Raw genomic sequence first — 21,905 nt, 5'->3', positions numbered from 1 at the left:
CACTGGCAGAGACGTGAAATGTAATGGTGGCATACTGAGAGACCGGCCAGGAGTGGCACCGTGAACAGACGTCACGGGACGGATGCATGGACATGATGCACTATTGGTTCTTAGATTAAAAATGAGTCTCGTACATATCAGTTAAACAAATACCACAATAAACTAATCTGAGACCATTCTACTGAATGAGTACATAAAATTCTGCTTTGAGAATAGTTTTGATTTTAACGGGAAGCAAACAGGCACTTTCCATTGACACTGGGTGCCACATGAAAGACGTGATGAGCAATATCTGTTTGGGCTGCCTCCACCTATTCACAGCCAAAATGAAATTGAAAATACATGCCAAAACATACAGAAAATGCATGTGATGACACGTTCTTTCTGGGCAAAGCCCGTCTGGAGCTTGCCCTCTTTTCGGATGCGTGTTTCCTGTCATTGCAATGTATGCAGTTAACTCACAAATGCCTCTGTTCCCTGTACCACCAACAATGGAAACAAAACTGAAATAAAAATTTCAAGTTTTGGGAATTGAAGCACCAAAATTATATAAATAAATAGTGATTTATTAATAAGCATACTATGATACTCATTATTAAAACAATTGTGACAATTGCATGAAAAATGACAATAATCACTGAGAATCACTTGATGAGCTGCTGCTCGAATCAGTAGACATCACTTCCACGTCTTCAGTCTCTTTATTATGATTTCGTGTGTCCATTGCTACACTTCCCTGACCAACAGACATATGAATTTCTCCTGATGGATGCCACGCAAACTGGCTTTGCTGTGATGCTGGAGGTTCTGGAACAGAAAATATATACTGTATTTTATATCAGAGCGGAATAAAAATATTATGTTTTTTATTGACAGATCTTAGCAAGACAGATCATTTCATTTCATTATTATACCACTAACCCTAACGAAATGTTATGATTTCATTGCCACTACTGCCATTCATTTGAGAAATGTTTGGCTACATATGATATTTTTATGCATTATTAAGGCCATCAGTGTTTCAATTTGTCTGATGGCATCCTCCATCCCTTTACAACTTGTGGTAACCTCTAGAATACAGCTGCCTGTAACACCTAAGCTTTAACACACAACCATGGGCATCTGCAGAAATGTATCCAAGAGAGGGCAAAATTGCAAATGTGTCATTATTGATATTAGTGATGAGTTAGAGAACATGTCGTGCCCTTAGATATAAATTCGATATGGATGCAAGGCTTGTTATATATTAAAAGGTTGATAGTTATCTAGCCAATATTTTTAGAAGGTAGATTACTGTTATACCTTAAAGGTAAACATATTTCATTAGTATATCCAAAGCTTATAATATTACATTATTAATATGAATTTGGATAAAAAATACTTATGAAGACAACCATCAAATTGGTCAGTACAACCAGCCCCTGAAAGCCTAGAGCTGAACCAAAATGGGTCTTGTATCTATTGTTTGGCACATTATTGTGTAGCCATGGTAGAGTACACAACTCATAACCCTTTGGCTGGATGTTGTGCCAGGTTGCATCTCATATACTTTAACAACAATAGAGTTTCAGAGGGTCCAAACACCTTTTCAGTTCTCATATTTCACAATTTATTTCATTCTTCCAGTTCAAAATTAATATTTCTTCTGCATTTTGGTCTACATCTACTGTTACTTATGGTCTGGCTTGATCGTGTTCTTCATATACTACTACAATTGCTCTACTGTGTAAAACTGACTGGAAAGGGCAACAAGCCATAGCGGATCAAATGCAAACCTAATGTCGAGATTAGGGTGTGCAATGGGCAAAAGGGCAGTTCTTGGGGGAACTGGGAAAGAGTGTGTGTGTGTGTGTGTGTGTGTGTGTGTGTGTGTGTGTGTGTGTGTTCGGCAGGTAGACTGCAGCATTGTTTACACTGTGCAGGGTGTTGCAACTGTCCCTTTCTGTCGCTTGTTTGGGGTTGTAACAGGAAGCAGTGCAGTCTACATCAGGTACTCTATTTTGGCAATGTTCTGTAAAGGTTCACATCCCCCAAAGTTGCAAAACAATGGTGAAACCAGCTCCAAGGCAAGAAAGTACAATTTCTCATGCAGATACCTACGCACATGACTATAAAAGTTCACAAAAATATGCCTAAAATTTAATAAATTTTGTATCAAAACTACATTCCCAGAGGTTCCATTTCAATAATACTCATAAAATCAGTAGCAAAAACTCAAATTTACATTACAATAACTTAAATATATTTACTTTCACTGCCAGTGATCTCCTCGATATGGCCACTACAAAAAAAGCTGCAAGTCAGCATCTCCTACAATCACGTAGCATAATCTCCACTTTGACTGCTACAATACACTACATTCGTAGAAGTACAAGTGAGCTTTATGCAGGACACATAAGGTTGGTAGCACATTAAAGTCTCACCTACATATGTTCTGTACACATGCTGTGGTAGGGGTGGGTTACAAAAGTGTTGTGTGTGTGCTGCAGCTGTTAGATGTGTTACTGGACTGTTATTGTGTAAGCTGATTTTTAGTGAGAATGCTTACTATTGCACAGAGAGCATTTTTAGTGGGTTTTCAGTGCAGAAGGAAACTTCACGGAGCATGTGAGGCGGCAATTTAGATTGCGTTTTCCTGCTTGTTGGTGTTCATGACACTCTATGTGATTTAATTTGCAAATTCCAGACAACATGTTCAGTTCATGATGCACCATGGACTGGGAGGCCCACAATCTTCACAGAAGGGTCATCCATGTCAAATAGCCCACTCGACCATCACAAAATCTAATGAAATTTGGTGTGAAGGTTCTATATGGTCTTTGATGCTTATATACCAAATTTCAATCCAGTATTGTCAGTGGTTGAATTTTTAGGGGCTTGTAAAGAGAATTTACTCCTCTTCGCCTCACATACAAAGATGCAAATGTGCCAAATTTGCTAGGCTTTTTTAAAAGTTCTAGGACTCATTTGGTCATTTCCTTTAATATACATAAACAACTTTTTGTGTTGAATCACACTGTGGCAAAAATTTGGGATTTAGCCACACCTAAATACAGATACAAGCCTCTAAAAAAATTCGATGTGCTATTCTGAGAGCCAAGGTTTGACTGTCCACTGCTACTTTTCATATGAACTATCACAGCAAAACTTGAGAGGGTTATTCCTACCTATGATGTCTGTATACAGATCAAATTTAACTAACATTGGATGCCTAGAGGAAAAGACATGCATCTGCAAAGTTGGCCAAAATTTTCTATGTGCAAATTTTAGGGTATTTTTGGGGGGCAATATCTCAAATGTGTCTTGTTTAATCCTCTTTTTCTTGCCAAAGCTTGAAAGAGCATGCTTTAAGCTTTCAAAGCTATACTGTTTAATTTCTGGACCTTGCATATTGATGAGTAAGAATACCTATTCAAAAGTAGGGAAAATGGATTATTGGTAAATAAAAAAAATTAATACAATTTGAAATTGTAAATCAAATATGTGTAATTATAGTGTCTTTTAATAGTTTAAGATTTGCCTGCAGTTTAGGGAATGTAACTGTGCTAACCAGTATTTTTGCATTATTTTACAGTATAGAATATAAATATAATAAAACCTCTGAAAATGCTCTTAAGATCATAAAATCTAGATGATCATAACGGAATGCTATGTTGTTTAGAATGTTTTAACTTTAAAATGCATGGTGGTTCATCTATGCATCGTCACTCAGTTTCCATCGAAATTATAAAGCAGCAGTGGTATTTTAAGGCTCTAGCCTTGCAGCAGTGGGACACTGCTGAAACACCACTTTCTACAGTTGCTTTCATTATTGCCAATTTTCACTGTGTCCGTCTTCTGTGAGGTGAAATATTTGGTGTTGACATTGTACCAGCTTAGTGTTGAGTACTGAGTGTTTGAATAATCAATAATCATTGTTGCAACTGAAGGTAACCACTAAAATAATATGTTTTGATGGCCTAATTTGCATATTTTGTATACATACAAGACTGAATCTTCTATGCTTCAAACCTGGATATTCATAAGCTTTCAAAATTGCTTGTTATAGATTAATAAACCATTGTATAAAATAACCAAGAAACCCCTTCACCCAGCCACTTTGGTGGATCAGATGGAGCTGATTGTCATAACTCATCATCATCCTATTATGACAAAAATCAACTACAATCAGTTAAGGAAATGTCACTGATGGACAAGGAGCTTCTAGAATGTAGGTCTGGGCTTGATGTTACTGAAGATGCCCAAATTTGTCCCTACCATAATGCCTTGTTGCTGACAAAATTTCAGTTCCTGAAGAAGACTTGCTGCTACCCATTTGGTAAAGAAAATCATGTAATCAAGAAGGCTTTAAGAGCAATGACCATTGCAATATCTGATAGGTTGAAGTTATTGACTAATGTTTTTTAAATCTGGTCAGAAAATTTGTACCAAATGTAGACAAGAAGAGGCCTAAAAAGAATCATCCCACTAGATAAGCAAGAATCACCATCCACTGAAGACACGGGTGTCGTTGATGCTTGCTTTACTGCTAATACTTCATTATCATCACCTGTAGTGCCACCATTAAAGGTTCAGCAGATCAGCAAAAGGGATTCAATGGGATACGTAAAGCACAAAGTTCTGAAAGCCCAAGTTAGCATTACTAAGGTAATTGCCACAGATACTGGTGTGAGCCAAGTAGATATTGCTCAAATACTAATGGAAGAGTGCCAAAAGTTTAAAGATATGGATATCTTATTTGAAGAACTTAAGTTCAAGGCTTCAAGAAATTGCAGTAAAGTTCAAATTTTGACACTGGCCCCAAATAGCTGGACTACTGAAAAAGTGGCTAAAGAATTTGCTGTTTCGAATAAAATGGAGAGAAAGTCTAGAAAACTAAAGATAGAAGACGGGATTTTGGCAGCATGTGCAAACCAAAAAGGGGAAAAGCTCAACGATTAAGTAAAACAAAAGGTCCTCACTTTTCTTGGAGATGATGAGTTTTCTTGTTTATGCTCAGGCTAAAAGGATTGTGTTGCAATAAAAATAAATGGGAAAAAGATTCACACTCAAAAACATCTGCTCCTTTGAAAAATTTGAAGGAAATGTTCATTGCTTATTGTAAGCAATATGGTAATAAACTGAGCTTCTCAAAATTTTGTGAGTTCAGGCTGAAATGGTGTACTGAAGTTGGTGCTTCTGGACCACATTCAATATACGTATGTGCAATTCATCAAAATGTCAAATTAATGTTGGCTTCAAAAACATCCATCCAAGATGACTACAAGGTTTTGAGGAAAAAAATTGTATGCAGTTTGGAATCAAAAGATTGTATGCTGCAATGTTGTGAGGAATGTCTAGGAAAAATACAACTAGAGGCTTTTCTCGAAGATGCTTTTAAAAACTATGACCCTGAAGAAACAATGTAATACCATCAATAGGTCCATACTGACACACACACACACACACACACACACACACACACACACACACACACATTGGAGACATTGTCGGAGAACTATTGAAGATTTCATGGAGACAATGATTTTGAAAATTACCGGTTTAAGAAGACATCACTTTGTGACAAAACACTAGAGTTTATACCTTAAGCAGCTACTAATAAATCTTGCAGAAAATGAATCAATTATATTGGCGTGTTTTACTCAGAATTATTCATTTGTTATTGACGATGCTGCACAAGGATTTCATTGGAAGAATAGTCAGACCACACTACTTCCATTTGTTATCTATTTTGATGGCAAGGAATGTCACAGTATTAGCGTTTGTATGATCAGCGATTGTCTCCATGATGATACCATTGCTGTCCATATCTTTCAAATAAAGTTAATAGAATATTTCACATGAACAAGAAGATGTCCTCATCAGCTTTATGTACCCACCTGGTTCTGCTCGTTCCTTCCACTGGCTAGCTGCTAAAGACACCTGCTGGATTCCTGAGCAACATATTTTCATAACTTTAGAAGCACCATCACCAGCATCATCAGGAAGACAATAGTTTTCCTCAATCTGTCCTTGACAAAATTGTAGAACTATTTAACCAAAAATGGAACTGACTCTTTAGTGTTTTTGTTTGGCAAGTTCGCTGTGTTGTGTATTATACTTGTTTTATGTTAAATTAATGTTTGAAACTGATTTATATACTAAAAAAATTAATTGTGGAGCTTAATCAGGGTGTATACGCAGGCAAGGAAAAAAATTTACCGGATTTCTCGGTTAAAAATAGCTTTCTCCTGGGTGAAAACATACTTTTTCCCTGTTAACTGACATTATATTTTCTCTCGGGACTGTATAACTTATAAGTCCTTTGAATGATTATGGTTTTATACTTGGGTGTAGAATTTCCTGGCACTTTAGAAAACTAAACACAGGGAAAAAAACACGTTTTGGAAAGATCTTTGATGTGCAGCAATATGTACACTGGATATCTTCGTATTACGAAAGTATAAATTCGAATTTCACCAAATACCGCATGTTACTTTCCGAAGCATTGAAATCGAGATTGCGATGCGCTTTTGAAAGCCAGTCATAGCTCATGTCACGTGATCTCATCAGCTGATGACAGTGGATATTCAGAGCTTAGGACACGTGATGTAGTCAGCCAATAGCAACATCACTGCTAAGTAGTGTGAAGACACAAACAGAAAAAGTTAATTGTTTAAATTAATATACGTAGTATTGCTACATGAAACGCAAAGCTTTCACATATAATATTGGTCTATAAAATTAATACGCTGCAAGACAAGCTAAGCTTCCACACATAATGTTGGTCTTTTATGCGCGTATTACAATTTAAGATATATCACACAAATGTGCCAATAAAATTTAACGACATAAATATCTGATCTTCTGGGCTCGAAATTCATCTAAATGGCTCGTCATCAAAGATCTGATTTTTAAATGAGAGTCAAACGCTCTGTGATTTAAGAAATTCATCGTACATTCTTGCACATAGTTCAACATCCGTAAAAGGAAATTTACTTTGATGGTAATGCTTTTCAAACCACCATTCGGAATATTTTCCTGCGACCTGTTAGAAATAGGTTCATTTCTGCAGTTGCCAGAGAGCGTCAGATGACAGGCGTCACCGTGCTTGCACAGCTACGATGTCGTAGGGAGCCCGTATGTTCGTACGTGTAAAACATTAAAAGATCTTACATTATGTCATAAAAGAAACAAGACATCAGAGGATACTCCAAGAGGATCGGAATTTCGTGACCCATACTAAAATGTGCACATTTAAAATGCATATTTAAAGTGCACATTCATATGTCTACATTCCCAGTGAAGTAGGCCACTACCTGATGATATACTTTTCAATGCGGTTTTCGGGATGTAAATTTTCTTGGAGTACCAGTACTGTGTTATCTCATGTTTGGTTCTTATTATGGCTTAATGCTATACGTGGTAGAAGTTGAAAACGAGCACTTGAAATGCAGCGAACAGTGTGCGGAATTAAACATTTCGTTTCAAATATATTGTCTGCCTCAGCGGGAAAGATTAATAAAAGGAAATTTCTTCAGCTAACCGAGAAAAATAACTTCATTGTTCCACAAGGCAATTAATGCTTGACTGTCAGAAAGATGGAAATAAAATCTGCAACTAATAAAACATTTTAAAAAAATGGTTCAAATGGCTCTGAGGTCATCAGTCCCCTAGACTTACAACTATTTAAACCTAACTAACCTAAGGACATCACATACATCCATGTCTGAGGCAGGATTCGAACCTGCGACCGTAGCAGCAGTGCGGTTCCGGACTGAGGTGCCTAGAACGGCTCGGCCACCGTGGCCGGCAACACATTTTAGCCTTCCGTAATTATGTGAATGTATTTTAATTCACTTGACAGCTCCCGACCACAGAAATCTGTTTTGGTTTTATTTGACATGAGACCAGTAAACGAAGAGGAAACAGCAAAATCACTAAATGTAAACACGGGTCACGTGGAGACTACCCACTTCCTCATTGTAACTCAGACTGCTCTGCCAATCAGCCCCAGATCTACGATATTTCCAAACCTGGGCAATACACCGCCACTCCCTCGAGCATTTGAGATACGACGTCAATAAATAGAAAAAAATCGAATTTCCAAAAATATGTTCATTTTGTAGCGCAGATCTTTCTGAAGAGTCTGATGCGTAAAACATATGTGTTCGAGGAAATGTAAGACATGTTATTTGGTGGTAAGTGTGCCAAAGTGCAGTGCGTCGCCTCCTCTCACAGCATTCTTCTGTCGCACGTCACTGTATTTCACTCTGTGGAATTGAAACATGAAACATGTGTATTTTGTAATGGATGCCATCACACCATATTCAGGACAGTGGAAATTAAAATGTCCTGTGGTGCCTCTCCTGCTTACAGTTGGCCGGTTTGACATCCTGGCCCTCTCTCTCTCTCTCTCTCTCTCTCTCTCTCTCTCTCTCTCTCTCTCTCTCTCTCTCTTTCTTTTTCTTTTTTTTACAAAAAAGAACTCTTCAGAAAATTTGCACTCTTTACTCCCTATCAGCTAACTACTTGCTGCTTTGTGCGACATAATATTAAATATAGACTAACACAAACATACACACAAAATTCAAGCTTTCGCAACAAACTGTTGCCTCATCAGGAAAGAGGGAAGGAGAGGGAAAGACGAAAGGATGTGGGTTTTAAGGGAGAGGGTAAGGAGTCATTCCAGTCCTGGGAGCGGAAAGACTTACCTTAGGGGGAAAAAAGGACGAGTACACACTCGCACACACACACATATCCATCCACACTGTGTCTGTATATGTGTGGATGGATATGTGTGTGTGTGCGAGTGTGTACCCGTCCTTTTTTCCCCCTAAGGTAAGTCTTTCCGCTCCCGGGACTGGAATGACTCCTTACCCTCTCCCTTAAAACCCACATCCTTTCGTCTTTCCCTCTCCTTCCCTCTTTCCTGATGAGGCAACAGTTTGTTGCGAAAGCTTGAATTTTGTGTGTATGTTTGTGTTCGCTTGTGTGTCTGTCGACCTGCCAGCACTTTCATTTGGTAAGTCACATCATCTTTGTTTTTAGATATATTTTTCCTTCGTGGAATGTTTCCTTCTATTATAACCATAATATTAAATATAGGATACATAAACCCAGTAAAGACATGAGACAAGCAAGACAATACACATTTCTTCAATCCTTAGCTCCTAGAATTTTCTCTCTCTAATCTTGCTACAGCTTTACATGGTGTGCTTTCCTTTCTACTAAAGAATCTATTACCTCATCAAAGTTCGTCAAATGTTTTGCTACATGAAAAATCGAAATTGTTGTCTAACACTGAAAAAGCTGTTAATACAAAGACAACCCAAGACTGGTGTGGTTTCCCGATCTGATTACATCTATTTTGTCACTGTCTGTTAGATAAAACAAAATAAGCCTTTCTAATACTGCAAAAATTGTAATACACATCAAATAAACAAGACTGTTTTGGCACAAACGGTCTTTTTTGTAACGACAGAATATAATTCACGAAGTACCAATATCAAATGCCTATTACGACTACTACAAGCAAAAAGCTTTATGTTAGGAAATAGTTTCACACTTCATTCATACACTCCAGTTTCTCTAGCATTAGATCGAAAAGTAGTAGTACGAAATTTTTAAACTTCAAATCGTCATATTGTTCCATAATTTGTGTGATGTCCCCGTTTCTTCTCCTTCCTCATTCTAACAAACAGTCTTGTTATCACTAATGCTGTAACTATTCCTGCCAATGTTAAAGCTTATTCGCCGGTTAACTTCACTAACTCTGCCACAATCACCAGTTTAGTTATTCTGCGACTATTCTCCGGTTAGGCGTTGTTACATGTTCGTACAACGCATTTTCCACGCTTCTTCCAGAATAGAACTTAAGCGGCTGCTAGCTGGGGAAATGTACAACTGGTCCTCACTAGTATAACGATCTGGCCAAAAATTTTCAGTCAAAATTTCATTTTCTTGGGTACACCGAGAAGATAATACGTAATCTTTCTTACCTGTTATTCGTTGTACCTGTTATTCGTTGATTTCCACTCCAGTAGGCTGAATCTATGGATTTCGCTAGTAATTACAACAACGCTGATCATTTGGAAACCCTATCAACCACACAATCAGACAGTGGTTGGCATTCATCCGTTCGGCCTTACTCTGCTCAGCTCATATAGCCCCTTTTGTCTGAAGGAAAGTTTGTTTCTACATGCGACGATGATTCCCCTGACAGAGACATCATGTAACTATGCACGCATTCACAAATCAACTTACGATTCATTCAGAAATCAACTTAGAATGGTTCAAAAATGTTAAAAAACCAACAGGGATACATTTCAAAGTAATATAAATAATCGACAGACTAACGTGCGCTGGATGCTAGTTGCTTTGTGAAACAAGGGTTTTTCCCTCAAGAATATGAATACTATTAAAAAGACACTATAATTACACATATTTGATTTACAATTTCAAATTGTATTAATTTTTTTTATTTACCAATAATCCATTTTCCCTACTTTTGAATAGGTATTCTTACTCATCAATATGCAAGGTCCAGAAATTAAACAGTATAGCTTTGAAAGCTTAAAGCATGCTCTTTCAAGCTTTGGCAAGAAAAAGAGGATTAAACAAGACACATTTGAGATATTGCCCCCCAAAAATACCCTAAAATTTGCACATAGAAAATTTTGGCCAACTTTGCAGATGCATGTCTTTTCCTCTAGGCATCCAATGTTAGTTAAATTTGATCTGTATACAGACATCATAGGTAGGAATAACCCTCTCAAGTTTTGCTGTGATAGTTCTTATGAAAAGTAGCAGTGGACAGTCAAACCTTGGCTCTCAGAATAGCACATCGAATTTTTTTAGAGGCTTGTATCTGTATTTAGGTGTGGCTAAATCCCAAATTTTTGTCACAGTGTGATTTAACACAAAAAGTTGTCTATGTATATTAAAGGAAATGACCAAATGAGCACTGGAACTTTTAAAAAAGGTTAGTCAATTTGGGACATTTGCATCTTTGTATGTGATGCGAAGAGGAGTAACTTCTCTTTACAAGCCCCTAAAAATTCAACCACTGATGATACTGGACTGAAATTTGGTATATAAGCATCAAAGACCATATAGAACCTTCACACCAAATTTCATTAGATTTTGAGATGGTCGAGTGGGGACCGTTTGGTCCCCTTGGCGTGGAATAACCCACAACAGAAGCTTGACAACACTCCAACAAAGGGCAAATTGTGGATGGAGCCCAGCGTAATCAGTGAAGAAATAGTCACACATGGCTAAAGTCTTGTACAACAGCAGTTAAGACAGTAACCAAAGAACTGTGGATATATCTGCATAATATTACTGCAGTGCAACAATTATATTGTATGGACCATGCGAAATGATTATTTCAGCAATTTGGTAACTGATGTGGAGTTGGTATTTTAGATAGACCTTTTTCACTGATGGGACTTGGTTTCACCTACCTGGCTAGACTAATTACCAAAATTCACAAATTTGGTCATCAGAAAATCCACACGCCTTAAGAGAAACCCCACTGCATGCAGAGGAAATCGTAGTGTGGGTAGCCATAACACGTGTGTGAATTATAGGCTGATCTTTTTTGATACTACCATCACTTCCGATGTCTATACAATTTATCCATTTATTGCCCTGTTGAATGAAAATGACATCAATCATTCTCTTTTCCAACAACACAACACTACTGCTCATACTACTGCTCATACGGGGCACCAGTCCCTATGACTTTTAGATGAAATCTTTGGAGATAGAGTAATTACAAAAGGTCTCTGGCCCCTGCACTCACCAGATCTGTCTTCGCCCGACTATTTCATTTGGGGTGCATCTAAAACATTTGTATATCAAAATAACCCAACAGCAATAGATCTACATCTATATCTACATCTACATCCATACTCCGCAAGCCACCTGACGGTGTGTGGCGGAGGGTACCCTGAGTACCTCTATCGGTTCTCCCATCTATTCCTGTATCGTATTGTTCGTGGAAAGAAGGATTGTCGGTATGCTTCTGTGTGGGCTCTAATCTCTCAGATTTTATCCTCATGGTCTCTTCGCGAGATATACGTAGGAGGGAGCAATATACTGCTTGACTCTTCGGTGAAGGTATGTTCTTGAAACTGTATTAAAAGCCCATACCAAGCTACTGAGCATCTCTCCTGCAGAGTGTTCCACTGGAGTTTATCTATCATCTCCGTAACGCTTTCGCGATTACTAAATGATCCTGTAACGAAGCACGCTGCTCTCCGTTGGATCTTCTCTATCTCTTCTATCAACCCTATCTGGTACGGATCCCACACTGCTGAGCAGTATTCAAGCAGTGGGCGAACAAGTGTACTGTAACCTACTTCCTTTGTTTTCAGATTGCATTTCCTTAGGATTCTTCCAATGAATCTCAGTCTGGCGTCTGCTTTACCAATGATCAACTATATGATCATTCCATTTTAAATCACTCCTAATGCGTACTCCCAGATAATTTATGGAATTAACTGCTTCCAGTTGCTGACCTGCTATTTTGTAGCTAAATGATAAGGGATCTATCTTTCTATGTATTCGCAGCACATTACACTCATCTACATTGAGATTCAATTGCCATTCTCTGCACCATGCGTCAATTCGCTGCAGATCCTCCTGCATTTCAGTACAATTTTCCATTGTTACAACCTCTCGATACACCACAGAATCATCTGCAAAAAGCCTCAGTGAACTTCCGATGTCACCCACAAGGTAATTTATGTATATTGTGAATAGCAACAGTCCTATGACACTCCCCTGTGGCACACCTGAAATCACTCTTACTTTGGAAGACTTCTCTCCATTGAGAATGACATGCTGCATTCTGTTATCTAGGAACTCTTCAATCCAATCACACAATTGGTCTGATAGTCCATATGCTCTTACTTTGTTCATTAAACAACTGTGGGGAAATGTATCGAATGCCTTGCGGAAGTCAAGAAACACGGCATCTACCTGTGAACCCGTCACACGACCGTCTTTTTCGAAACCCATGCTGATTCCTACAGAGTAGATTTCTAGTCACCAGAAAAGTCATTATACTCAAACATAATATGTGTTCCAAAATTCTACAACTGATCGACGTTAGAGATATAGGTCTATTGTTCTGCACATCTGTTCGACGTCCCTTCTTGAAAACGGGGATGACCTGTGCTCTTTTCCAATCCTTTGGAACGCTACGCTCTTCTAGAGACCTACGGTACACCGCTGCAAGAAGGGGGCAAGTTCCTTCGCGTACTCTGTGTAAAATCAAACTGGTATCCCATCAGGTCCAGCGGCCTTTCCTCTTTTGAGCGATTTTAACTGTTTCTCTATCCCTCTGTCGTCTATTACGATATCTACCATTTTGTCATCTGTACGACAATCTAGAGAAGGAAATACAGTGCAGTCTTCCTCTGTGAAACAGCTTTGGAAAAAGACATTTAGTATTTCGGCCTTTAGTCTGTCATCCTCTGTTTCAGTACCATTTTGGTCACAGAGTGTCTGGACATTTTGTTTTGATCCACCGACCGCTTTGACATAAGACCAAAATTTCTTAGGATTTTCTGCTAAGTCAGTACATAGAACTTTACTTTCAAATTCATTGAACGCCTCTTGCATAGCCCTCCTCACACTACATTTCGCTTCACGTAATTTTTGTTTGTCTGCAAGGCTTTGGATATGTTTATGTTTGCTGTGAAGTTCCCTTTGCTTCTGCAGCAGTTTTCTAACTCGGTTGTTGTACCACGGTGGCTCTTTTCCATCTCTTACGATCTTGCTTGGCACATACTCATCTAACACATATTGTACGATGGTTTTGAACTTTGTCCACTGATCCTCAACACTATCTGTACCTCAACACTATCTGTACTCGAGACAAAACTTTTGTGTTGAGCCGTCAGGTACTCTGTAATCTGCTTTTTGTCACTTTTCTAAACAGAAAAATCTTCCTACCTTTTTTAATATCTCTATTTACGGCTGAAATCATCGATGCAGTAACCGCTTTATGATCGCCGATTCCCTGTTCTGCGTTAACTGTTTCAAATAGTTCGGGTCTGTTTGTCACCAGAAGGTCTAATATGTTATCGCCACGAGTCGGTTCTCTGTTTAACTGCTCAAGGTAGTTTTCAGATAAAGCACTTAAAAAAATTTCACTGGATCTTTGTCCCTGCCACCCGTTATGAATGTTTGAGTCTCCCAGTCTAGATCCGGCAAATTAAAATGAACTGAAGAGAGCAATAATTGATTATCTGCATATGATTATACGTGATACATTGATAAAAGGTGTTCACAAATAAATGTTAATGAGTTTGAACTATGCCCTCAAGAAAGAGGAAAACATTTCCAGCACCTTCTATGATATTGGTAAGTACTGTGTATTTAACTATAATTAATATAATTGTTTAATTTCTCTGTTTTAATTGTACTAATGATGAATCCCATCTCCCAACATGCCTGCAACCACTACCAGTGAAGCCTATGTCCGAGCTTATACCATGATATGAATATGTTACCAACCTTACATAAAAGGCTACAATCCATACAAATATCTTTGGTCATGCACCGTAACTGTGTACCTGACAAGTTCCCCTATGAGTATGGATACTATGTGACTTACTAACAGCAAACATTGACTGAGGCATCTGCTTAATTAATTATCCTAATGCCAGGTAATTATCAAATGCACAGTACGCAACACATAGTAATCTATTCTCATTTTTAAAAAAACCATGTCTGGACAGCAAAAGTAATTAGACGCAAGAAAAAGGTGGCGATGGCTAAGACTTGATGCACAAGGTATCTTGGCAGGGTAACGAGCAAGACAAATCTTGTGGTCCACCAATTAACATGAAGAGTATGTACACAGCCTTTTTTTTAAAAAGAGAGAGAGAGAGAGAGAGAGAGAGAGAGAGAGAGAGAAAAGAAAAAAGAAAGCACCCAGAAGAAATAGTCAGGTATTTTTACTGTTGTTTCCAGGTCCTATAGGGGTTATAAGGGGTGCCAGCAGTGTAGTCACTGTGAAGGACATGGAGATGCCATGTACTCTCAGGTGGGATAGTGTTATCATCTTGAAAGGAGCCACATTGTGGGTCTCCATTTGGCTGACTGACTGAATCATGCAATATCCAGATTTATGGGGAATTTGGATGTGACAGTGACCAGACTGCATTACGGCAGGCATATTCGCTGTCAAGGTTTCAGTCAACCATGCCTTATCACAGCAAAGGTGGTTCACCCTATGGTGCACCAAATAAATCTTAACCCCTTCACATTTCCACCTGTCATCCAAGAACAAATATTGGATTCCCTTCAACTTTCTGTCTCAACCCACACCATTAGTCAGTGTGTGGCAGCTGGATGAGGGAATTATTGTCCCATGCGTATGCTGCCATGAACAATGCAAGACAAATGCCAGTGACCTGGGAGAGGTCCCATCTTTCTAATATTTTGGGGAGGCACAGCAGTGCAACTCCTGGCATCATGGTGTGGGGAACAATCGGATATGACTTCAGGTAAAGCATGGTTGTGACTGATGGCACATCACGGACATCATGTGTTACCTCTCAAGTATACTGGTGCCCTTTTTCAACATGAAAATGCTCGTTCCCCATGACATGTGCCCATATGAACTGTTTTTGTGATGTTGAGATATTCCTGTGGCCAGTAAGATCTCCAGATCTCTGCCTGATGGAGTATGTATGGGACCAACTAGGACATCAACTCCATCCCAGTGCCAGTGGCCAGGATAACAAGGATCAGTTACAACAGTTGTGAGCCAACTTCCCTCAGCTAGCATGCATCTGGACCAGAGGGGTGCAATGTCACACTAGTAAGTGGCCTCAAACGGCCAAATTATTTGTAAATTTCACTTGATTTTGCAATCACTGAAATAATGTCATATATCCTTTCAATCCATGAGTTTTATTTTGTTGCCTCCTGCCCCTCTGGGCGCTCACTTAAGGCAATGTTTGAAGGCACAGGTGCCTCGAAATGCTTGGCTTGTATTTTTTTTTTTTAATCCCCTTCCCAACACCAGAACTTCCAAGCTCAACAGAGACCAACTACATTTCCTGTTTGGCATCTTCCCAACCCTATATACCCTAGTTGTTATTTCTTCCGATTTTACTTCAACATACATCCTTTCAATTCTTTTCAGTGTTACCTTTTCTGCTTTACTCTTTTTCCTTCCTCTGTAATTCCCATTTCTCTTGTCTTGTGTTCTCTATCATTCAATTACATCTGACCTGCAGATTCTGCTAAGTTCAGTCCTCATTTTTGCCCTTACCAATTATGGCAGGTTACATTAGTCAACAAATTTAAACCTTTTATCTGCATCTGGTTTGTAAATGGGTGGATTCAGCTAATTTTGGTGTGCTGGATTCAATGGTATAATCATTTTTTCTGTATCGTCACATTTCTCAAGTACATAGCGGAATCAAAGACAGTACTTGCGAATATTTACAGAATTAAAACAAACAAGAAACAAGTACTCAGAACTCAATGCTATTTTATCTGTATTTATGGACAGGACACCAATAGAAGATCTAAATTAATTCATAACACATTTTCAACTTTAATCTCCTTTAGTATTTAAAAAAATGTGATGATGATACTTTTGTCTATCATTTCGCTACTGTCCCTCACAAGACTCATCATCAGAGGGTACCACTTTTATAGCGTTGTTCTATTGTACAGACATCTTGGTGAAAGTTCTCAAACCACTTACTGCTTGCAGCTCCAAAACGTTTTGGAAAGAATTCAAGTGAGAATGTTAAAAGTGAATTTTAAGCAGAATTCTACACCCCATGTTCTTGTAGCTGCCTAACAGATAATTTACAATGGAAACATAGTTTTCAGTGCTTCTGTTGTCCAAAATGACCTTCATAATTGCCCTTTGAAAAATTGCTAAGCAGATAATTTGATATTTGTGAATTTGGTATCAAAAGTTGTATCTTTCATCAATTTTATTACCTGTGGTCCAACAAATATACCTTCTTTCAGCTTTGCTTCACTCAATTTTGAAAACTATACTTTCAAATGACCAAAGACCTGGCCTCCTTTACCCACATCTTTTCCAAAGTTCTTCATAAGGTCTAACTTAAAGATGAATAGGAGGCAAAATGATGGACTGATTTTCACATTTTCCTTTCCAGATACTTAACATCTTCTTAAAGGCCGTTCCCTGACTGTAAAGCAGTCAAGTTATGGCTGTCCCCATAGGCACAAAAAGAAAAAAAGAAAACAAAAAACAACACCAGCAATATTTTGTGAATCCACCCTGTAAACCACCTGTAGCTTGCAATTTACAGATAGGAAAAGATAGCCTTTCATTTCGCACCACCGGCAAATCCACTGAGATACATTTACATCCTTTATTTTATGTCTAATTTTGCTAGAATGCCCTGCAATATCTGTGAGGTGGAAGTAACAGCTTCAAAAATGATCTTTAGGCTCACACCACACCACTGGAAAGCTGAATGGCATGGCTTGGTGGCACCTTGTCCCCCCAATGATTTGGTTGAAGTGGTGGAACAGGTTAGGTAGGCAATATGAGGTGCAAAGTGATTATGCTGATCACCAACAGTACAGCCAAATATATCATTTATATGCCTTCTTAATAAACATGTTGTTTAGGCCCTAAGCGGAAGTACAGTAAACAGCTAAATACAGAAAATAAACAATAAAAAACAAGAACCCCCGAAAACTCAAAAATCTTACAAGCTAGAACATTTTGAAACGTAGATTCGGATACTACACACCAGAACGTATATTACTTGATTTATTTCATCTCCAGTGCAGTATGTAGCATTATTACTTATAGTCTACAGTTTTAATATCTTCTACTTTAGACTCCTTCCCTGCTACTTGTCTCAAAAATGTTGTTTAACTAAATCTACATCTATATAGTACCATTTCTTTTTCCTGATTCCTCTCTTGGTTAAGGAACGACAAGTTAGAGAATCTTTAAAATCCACAAGTTACTGATCTGACAACAGGAAAGTAAATCTTGCTTGCCTATATCAAGTGTAATTTAATTTTAAAATGTGAAATTTTCTGATGAAAAGAGACTCAAGTTTGCAGCTAAGCAAACAACATCCTTTCTTTTTAAATGACACAATGTCTTTCGACAACGATTTTCGACATCTAAAGTAGAATACATCCAATATACAAATCATTGGATACCAATATTAAAAATGTCCTTCAGAGGTATTACAGAAAAATATTTTTATTTACTTCAAAATTTTGGGCACTCTACTTTGCATGACCTCACAACTCATCTTTCTAGAACCTGTGAAGTTCCTTGTTTTCATAACAAAATTCTACAAGGACATGAGGTAAGGAACATTTCCACTAGTGTGTGCTACATATACATAATCATTGCTGAAGCAGGAAAATTTTTAGCAAAATGGGGAAGAGTGTGGTATAAATTACACAAGTAGTATTCCAAGGATGCTGCAAGGAAGGGTCTCTGGTATGTGGAAAAAGGTCAAGGATGCACATTTTACCTAAGTGTAATATAATGAAATGATTCAATGAAAGATTATAATACTGCAGTGACACTGTTAATTAGTAACACATTCATTATTTGAGTAATGACAGAAACAAGATTTTTTCACTGCCTTACCAACAAAAAAAAAAAGAAAATAATACTAGAACCAGTCCAATGATGATAACCTCTTAAAGGAAAGAGGACAAAATTGCCTAATTCCTGACTTTCTAATACTGATTTTACTAAGTATTTAATCAGTAATTTACTATGTAGCTTTATTTATTCTTATTTCTATTTTTATCTTGAGAAATTTAGAGGATAAATTAAATAACTAACTTTAACTGCTATAATTACATACATTACTTATTGCGCTAAGCTTAGGATAAGCATGTATACAGGGTGATTCAAAAAGAATACCACAACTTTAGGAATTTAAAACTCTGCAACGACAAAAGGCAGAGCTAAGCACTATCTGTCGGCGAATTAAGGGAGCTATAAAGTTTCATTTAGTAGTACATTTGTTCGCTTGAGGCGCTGTTGACTAGGCGTCAGCGTCAGTTGATGCTAAGATGGCGACCGCTCAATAGAAAGCTTTTTGTGTTATTGAGTACGGCAGAAGTTAATCAACGACAGTTGTTCAGCGTGCATTTCGAACGAAGTATGGTGTTAAACCTCCTGATAGGTGGTGTATTAAACGTTGGTATAAACAGTTTACAGAGAATGGGTGTTTGTGCAAAGGCGATGGATCGGCCGCCAGGCAGTCCGTGACAGAGCACTTCATCACTGGCCTCCAAGAAGCCCTGATCTTACCCCCTGCGATTTTTTCTTATGGGGGTATGTTAAGGATATGGTGTTTCGGCCACCTCTCCCAGCTACCATTCATGATTTGAAACGAGAAATAACAGCAGCTATCCAAACTGTTACGCCTGATATGCTACAGAGAGTGTGGAACGAGTTGGAGTATCGGGTTGATATTGCTCGAGTGTCTGGAGGGGGCCATATTGAACATCTCTGAACTTGTTTTTGAGTAAAAAAAAACCTTTTTAAATACTCTTTGTAATGATGTATAACAGAAGGTTATATTATGTTTCTTTCATTAAATACACATTTTTAAAGTTGTGGTATTCTTTTTGAATCACCCTGCATTATAGAAAGCACTTACCGACACCAGCTGCATGTGTTCCCCTGTGGAGATCAGAGAGACTTCCTTGTTGTTGCATAAGATGACCATTCATGGGTAGATCACTCAGTCTTCCAAGGAAACCAAGACGCATTTCTATATCTTTTTTTTCCAATAAAAATGTAACGTTATAAAATCATTAGGATTTATATTAACATTGAAACAATTATTTTCATCCTTAACTAAGAAAGTAATATTATGGTACACACAAAATGGGAGTAAGAACCAAATGCTGGGAAGAATAAACTAGTAGACCCATAACACTGATGCATCAACAGAAGGCAATTAATGCACAGTAACAAAATTTTGATAATACATTTGTCTAGGTAACATAATTAAGTAATTAAGATTGCAAGATCTAAGGTTAATGTGTGTGCATGATAAGCCATTGCAAATGTGAAACACAGGTACATTAATAACTGGTGTAACTGCCAAAATGTTGAATGCAAGCATTTGTTGTGTTGTACAGGTGCTGGATGTCAGTTTGTGGGATGGAGTTCCATGCCTGTCACAGCTGATCAATACAGAGACGGTTAACGCTCTTTGTCATCCAATGATGTTCCGTATGTGCTTGACTGGAGAAGATCTGGTGATTGAGAAGGCCAAGGCAACCTGTCAACACTGTGCAGAGCATGTTGTGTTACAACAGCAGTACATGTGCGTGTGTTAACCTGTAGGAAAAACCCCTGGAAAGCAATTCCTGAATGACAGCACACCAGGGTCAAATCACCAGACTTACATACAATATTGCAGTCATCGTGCTTGGGATAACCATGAGAGTGCTCCTGCTGTCATACGAAATTGTACCCTAGACCCTAACACCAAGTGTAGGTCCAGTGTGTCTAGCACACAGACTGGTTGGATGCAGGCCCCTAACTGGCCTCCTCCTAACCAATACATGGCCATCAGAGCACACACGGGACCCCACCCTGCCAATGAGCTCTTACTTGACACCATTGAAATCGCAAACAGCAGTTGTTTGGGGTCAGTAGAATGCATTCTACATGACATCTGGCTTGGAGGCGTCTTTGAAGTAACCTATTTGTAACAGTTCATTGTGTTACAGTGGTGCCAACTGCCACTCAAACTGCTGCTGCAGATGCAGTGGGAGCACCAGAGCCATCCATCGAACATGATAGTACCTTAGGGGGAAACGAGGACAGGTATACACTCGCACACACACACATATCCATCCGCACATACACAGACACAAGCAGATTTTTTCAAATGCCTTTACAAATGTCTGCTTGTGTCTGTGTATGTGCGGATGTATATGTGTGTATGTGTGTGTGTGCGCGAGTGTATACCTGTCCTTTTTTCCCCTTAAGGTAAGTCTTTCCGCTCCCGGGATTGGAATGACTCCTTACCCTCTCCCTTAAAACCCACATCCTTTCGTCTTTCCCTCTCCTTCCCTCTTTCCTGACGAAGCAACCATTGGATGCGAAAGCTTCAATTTTGTGTGTATGTTTGTGTGTCTATCGACCTGCCAGCACTTTCGTTCGGTAAGTCACATCATCTTTGTTTTTATATATATATATATATATATATATAATAAACAAAGATGATGTGACTTACCAAACGAAAGCGCTGGAAGCTTGATAGACACACAAACATACACACAAAATTCAAGCTTACGCGACCAACGGTTGCTTCATCAGGAAAGAGGGAAGGAGAGGAAAGACGAAAGGATGTGGGTTTTAAGGGAGAGGGTAAGGAGTCATTCCAATCCCGGGAGCGGAAAGACTTACCTTAGGGGGATAAAAAGGACAGGTATACACTCGCATACACACACATATCCATCCACACATACACAGACATGGTAAGTCATATATATATATGGAAACATTCCACGTGGGAAAAATATATCTAAAAACAAAGATGATGTAACTTAGCAAACGAAAGCGTTGGTATGTTGATAGAGACACTAACAAACACAAACACACACACAAAATTCATGCTTTCGCAACCCACGGTTGCTTCATTAGGAAAGAGGGAAGGAGAGGGAAAATGAAAGGATGTGGGTTTTAAGGGAGAGGGTAAGGAGTCATTCCAATCCCGGGAGTGGAATGACTTACCTTAGGGGGAAAAAAGGGACAGGTATACACTCGCACACACACACACACATATCCATCTGCGTTTCCCCCTAAGGTAAGTCTTTCCACTCCCGGGATTGGAATGACTCCTTACCCTCTACCTTAAAACCCACATCCTTTCGTCTTTCCTTCTCCTTCCCTCTTTCCT

General features: G+C 38.5%; 1 protein-coding gene across 1 annotated transcript in view; it reads right to left on the bottom strand.

The window, feature by feature from the left end:
• Positions 1-545: 545 nt before the first annotated feature.
• The window catches only part of LOC126091381 (mediator of RNA polymerase II transcription subunit 4), a 73,347-nt gene continuing 51,987 nt past the window's right edge, over positions 546-21,905 (bottom strand). Inside the window, exons 4-5 of the mRNA XM_049907056.1 lie at positions 19,647-19,766; positions 546-807 (exon numbers count right to left, since the gene is read on the bottom strand). Of these exons, the coding sequence (XP_049763013.1) occupies positions 635-807; positions 19,647-19,766 (293 nt within the window). The 3' untranslated portion in view covers positions 546-634. The remainder of the gene's footprint in view (positions 808-19,646; positions 19,767-21,905) is intronic.

This window comes from Schistocerca cancellata, chromosome 1 (assembly GCF_023864275.1).
Source record: "Schistocerca cancellata isolate TAMUIC-IGC-003103 chromosome 1, iqSchCanc2.1, whole genome shotgun sequence".
NCBI lineage: Eukaryota > Metazoa > Arthropoda > Insecta > Orthoptera > Acrididae > Schistocerca > Schistocerca cancellata.
Note: the sequence above shows the minus strand (reverse complement) of the source record. Positions and strands in the feature narration are given on the sequence as shown.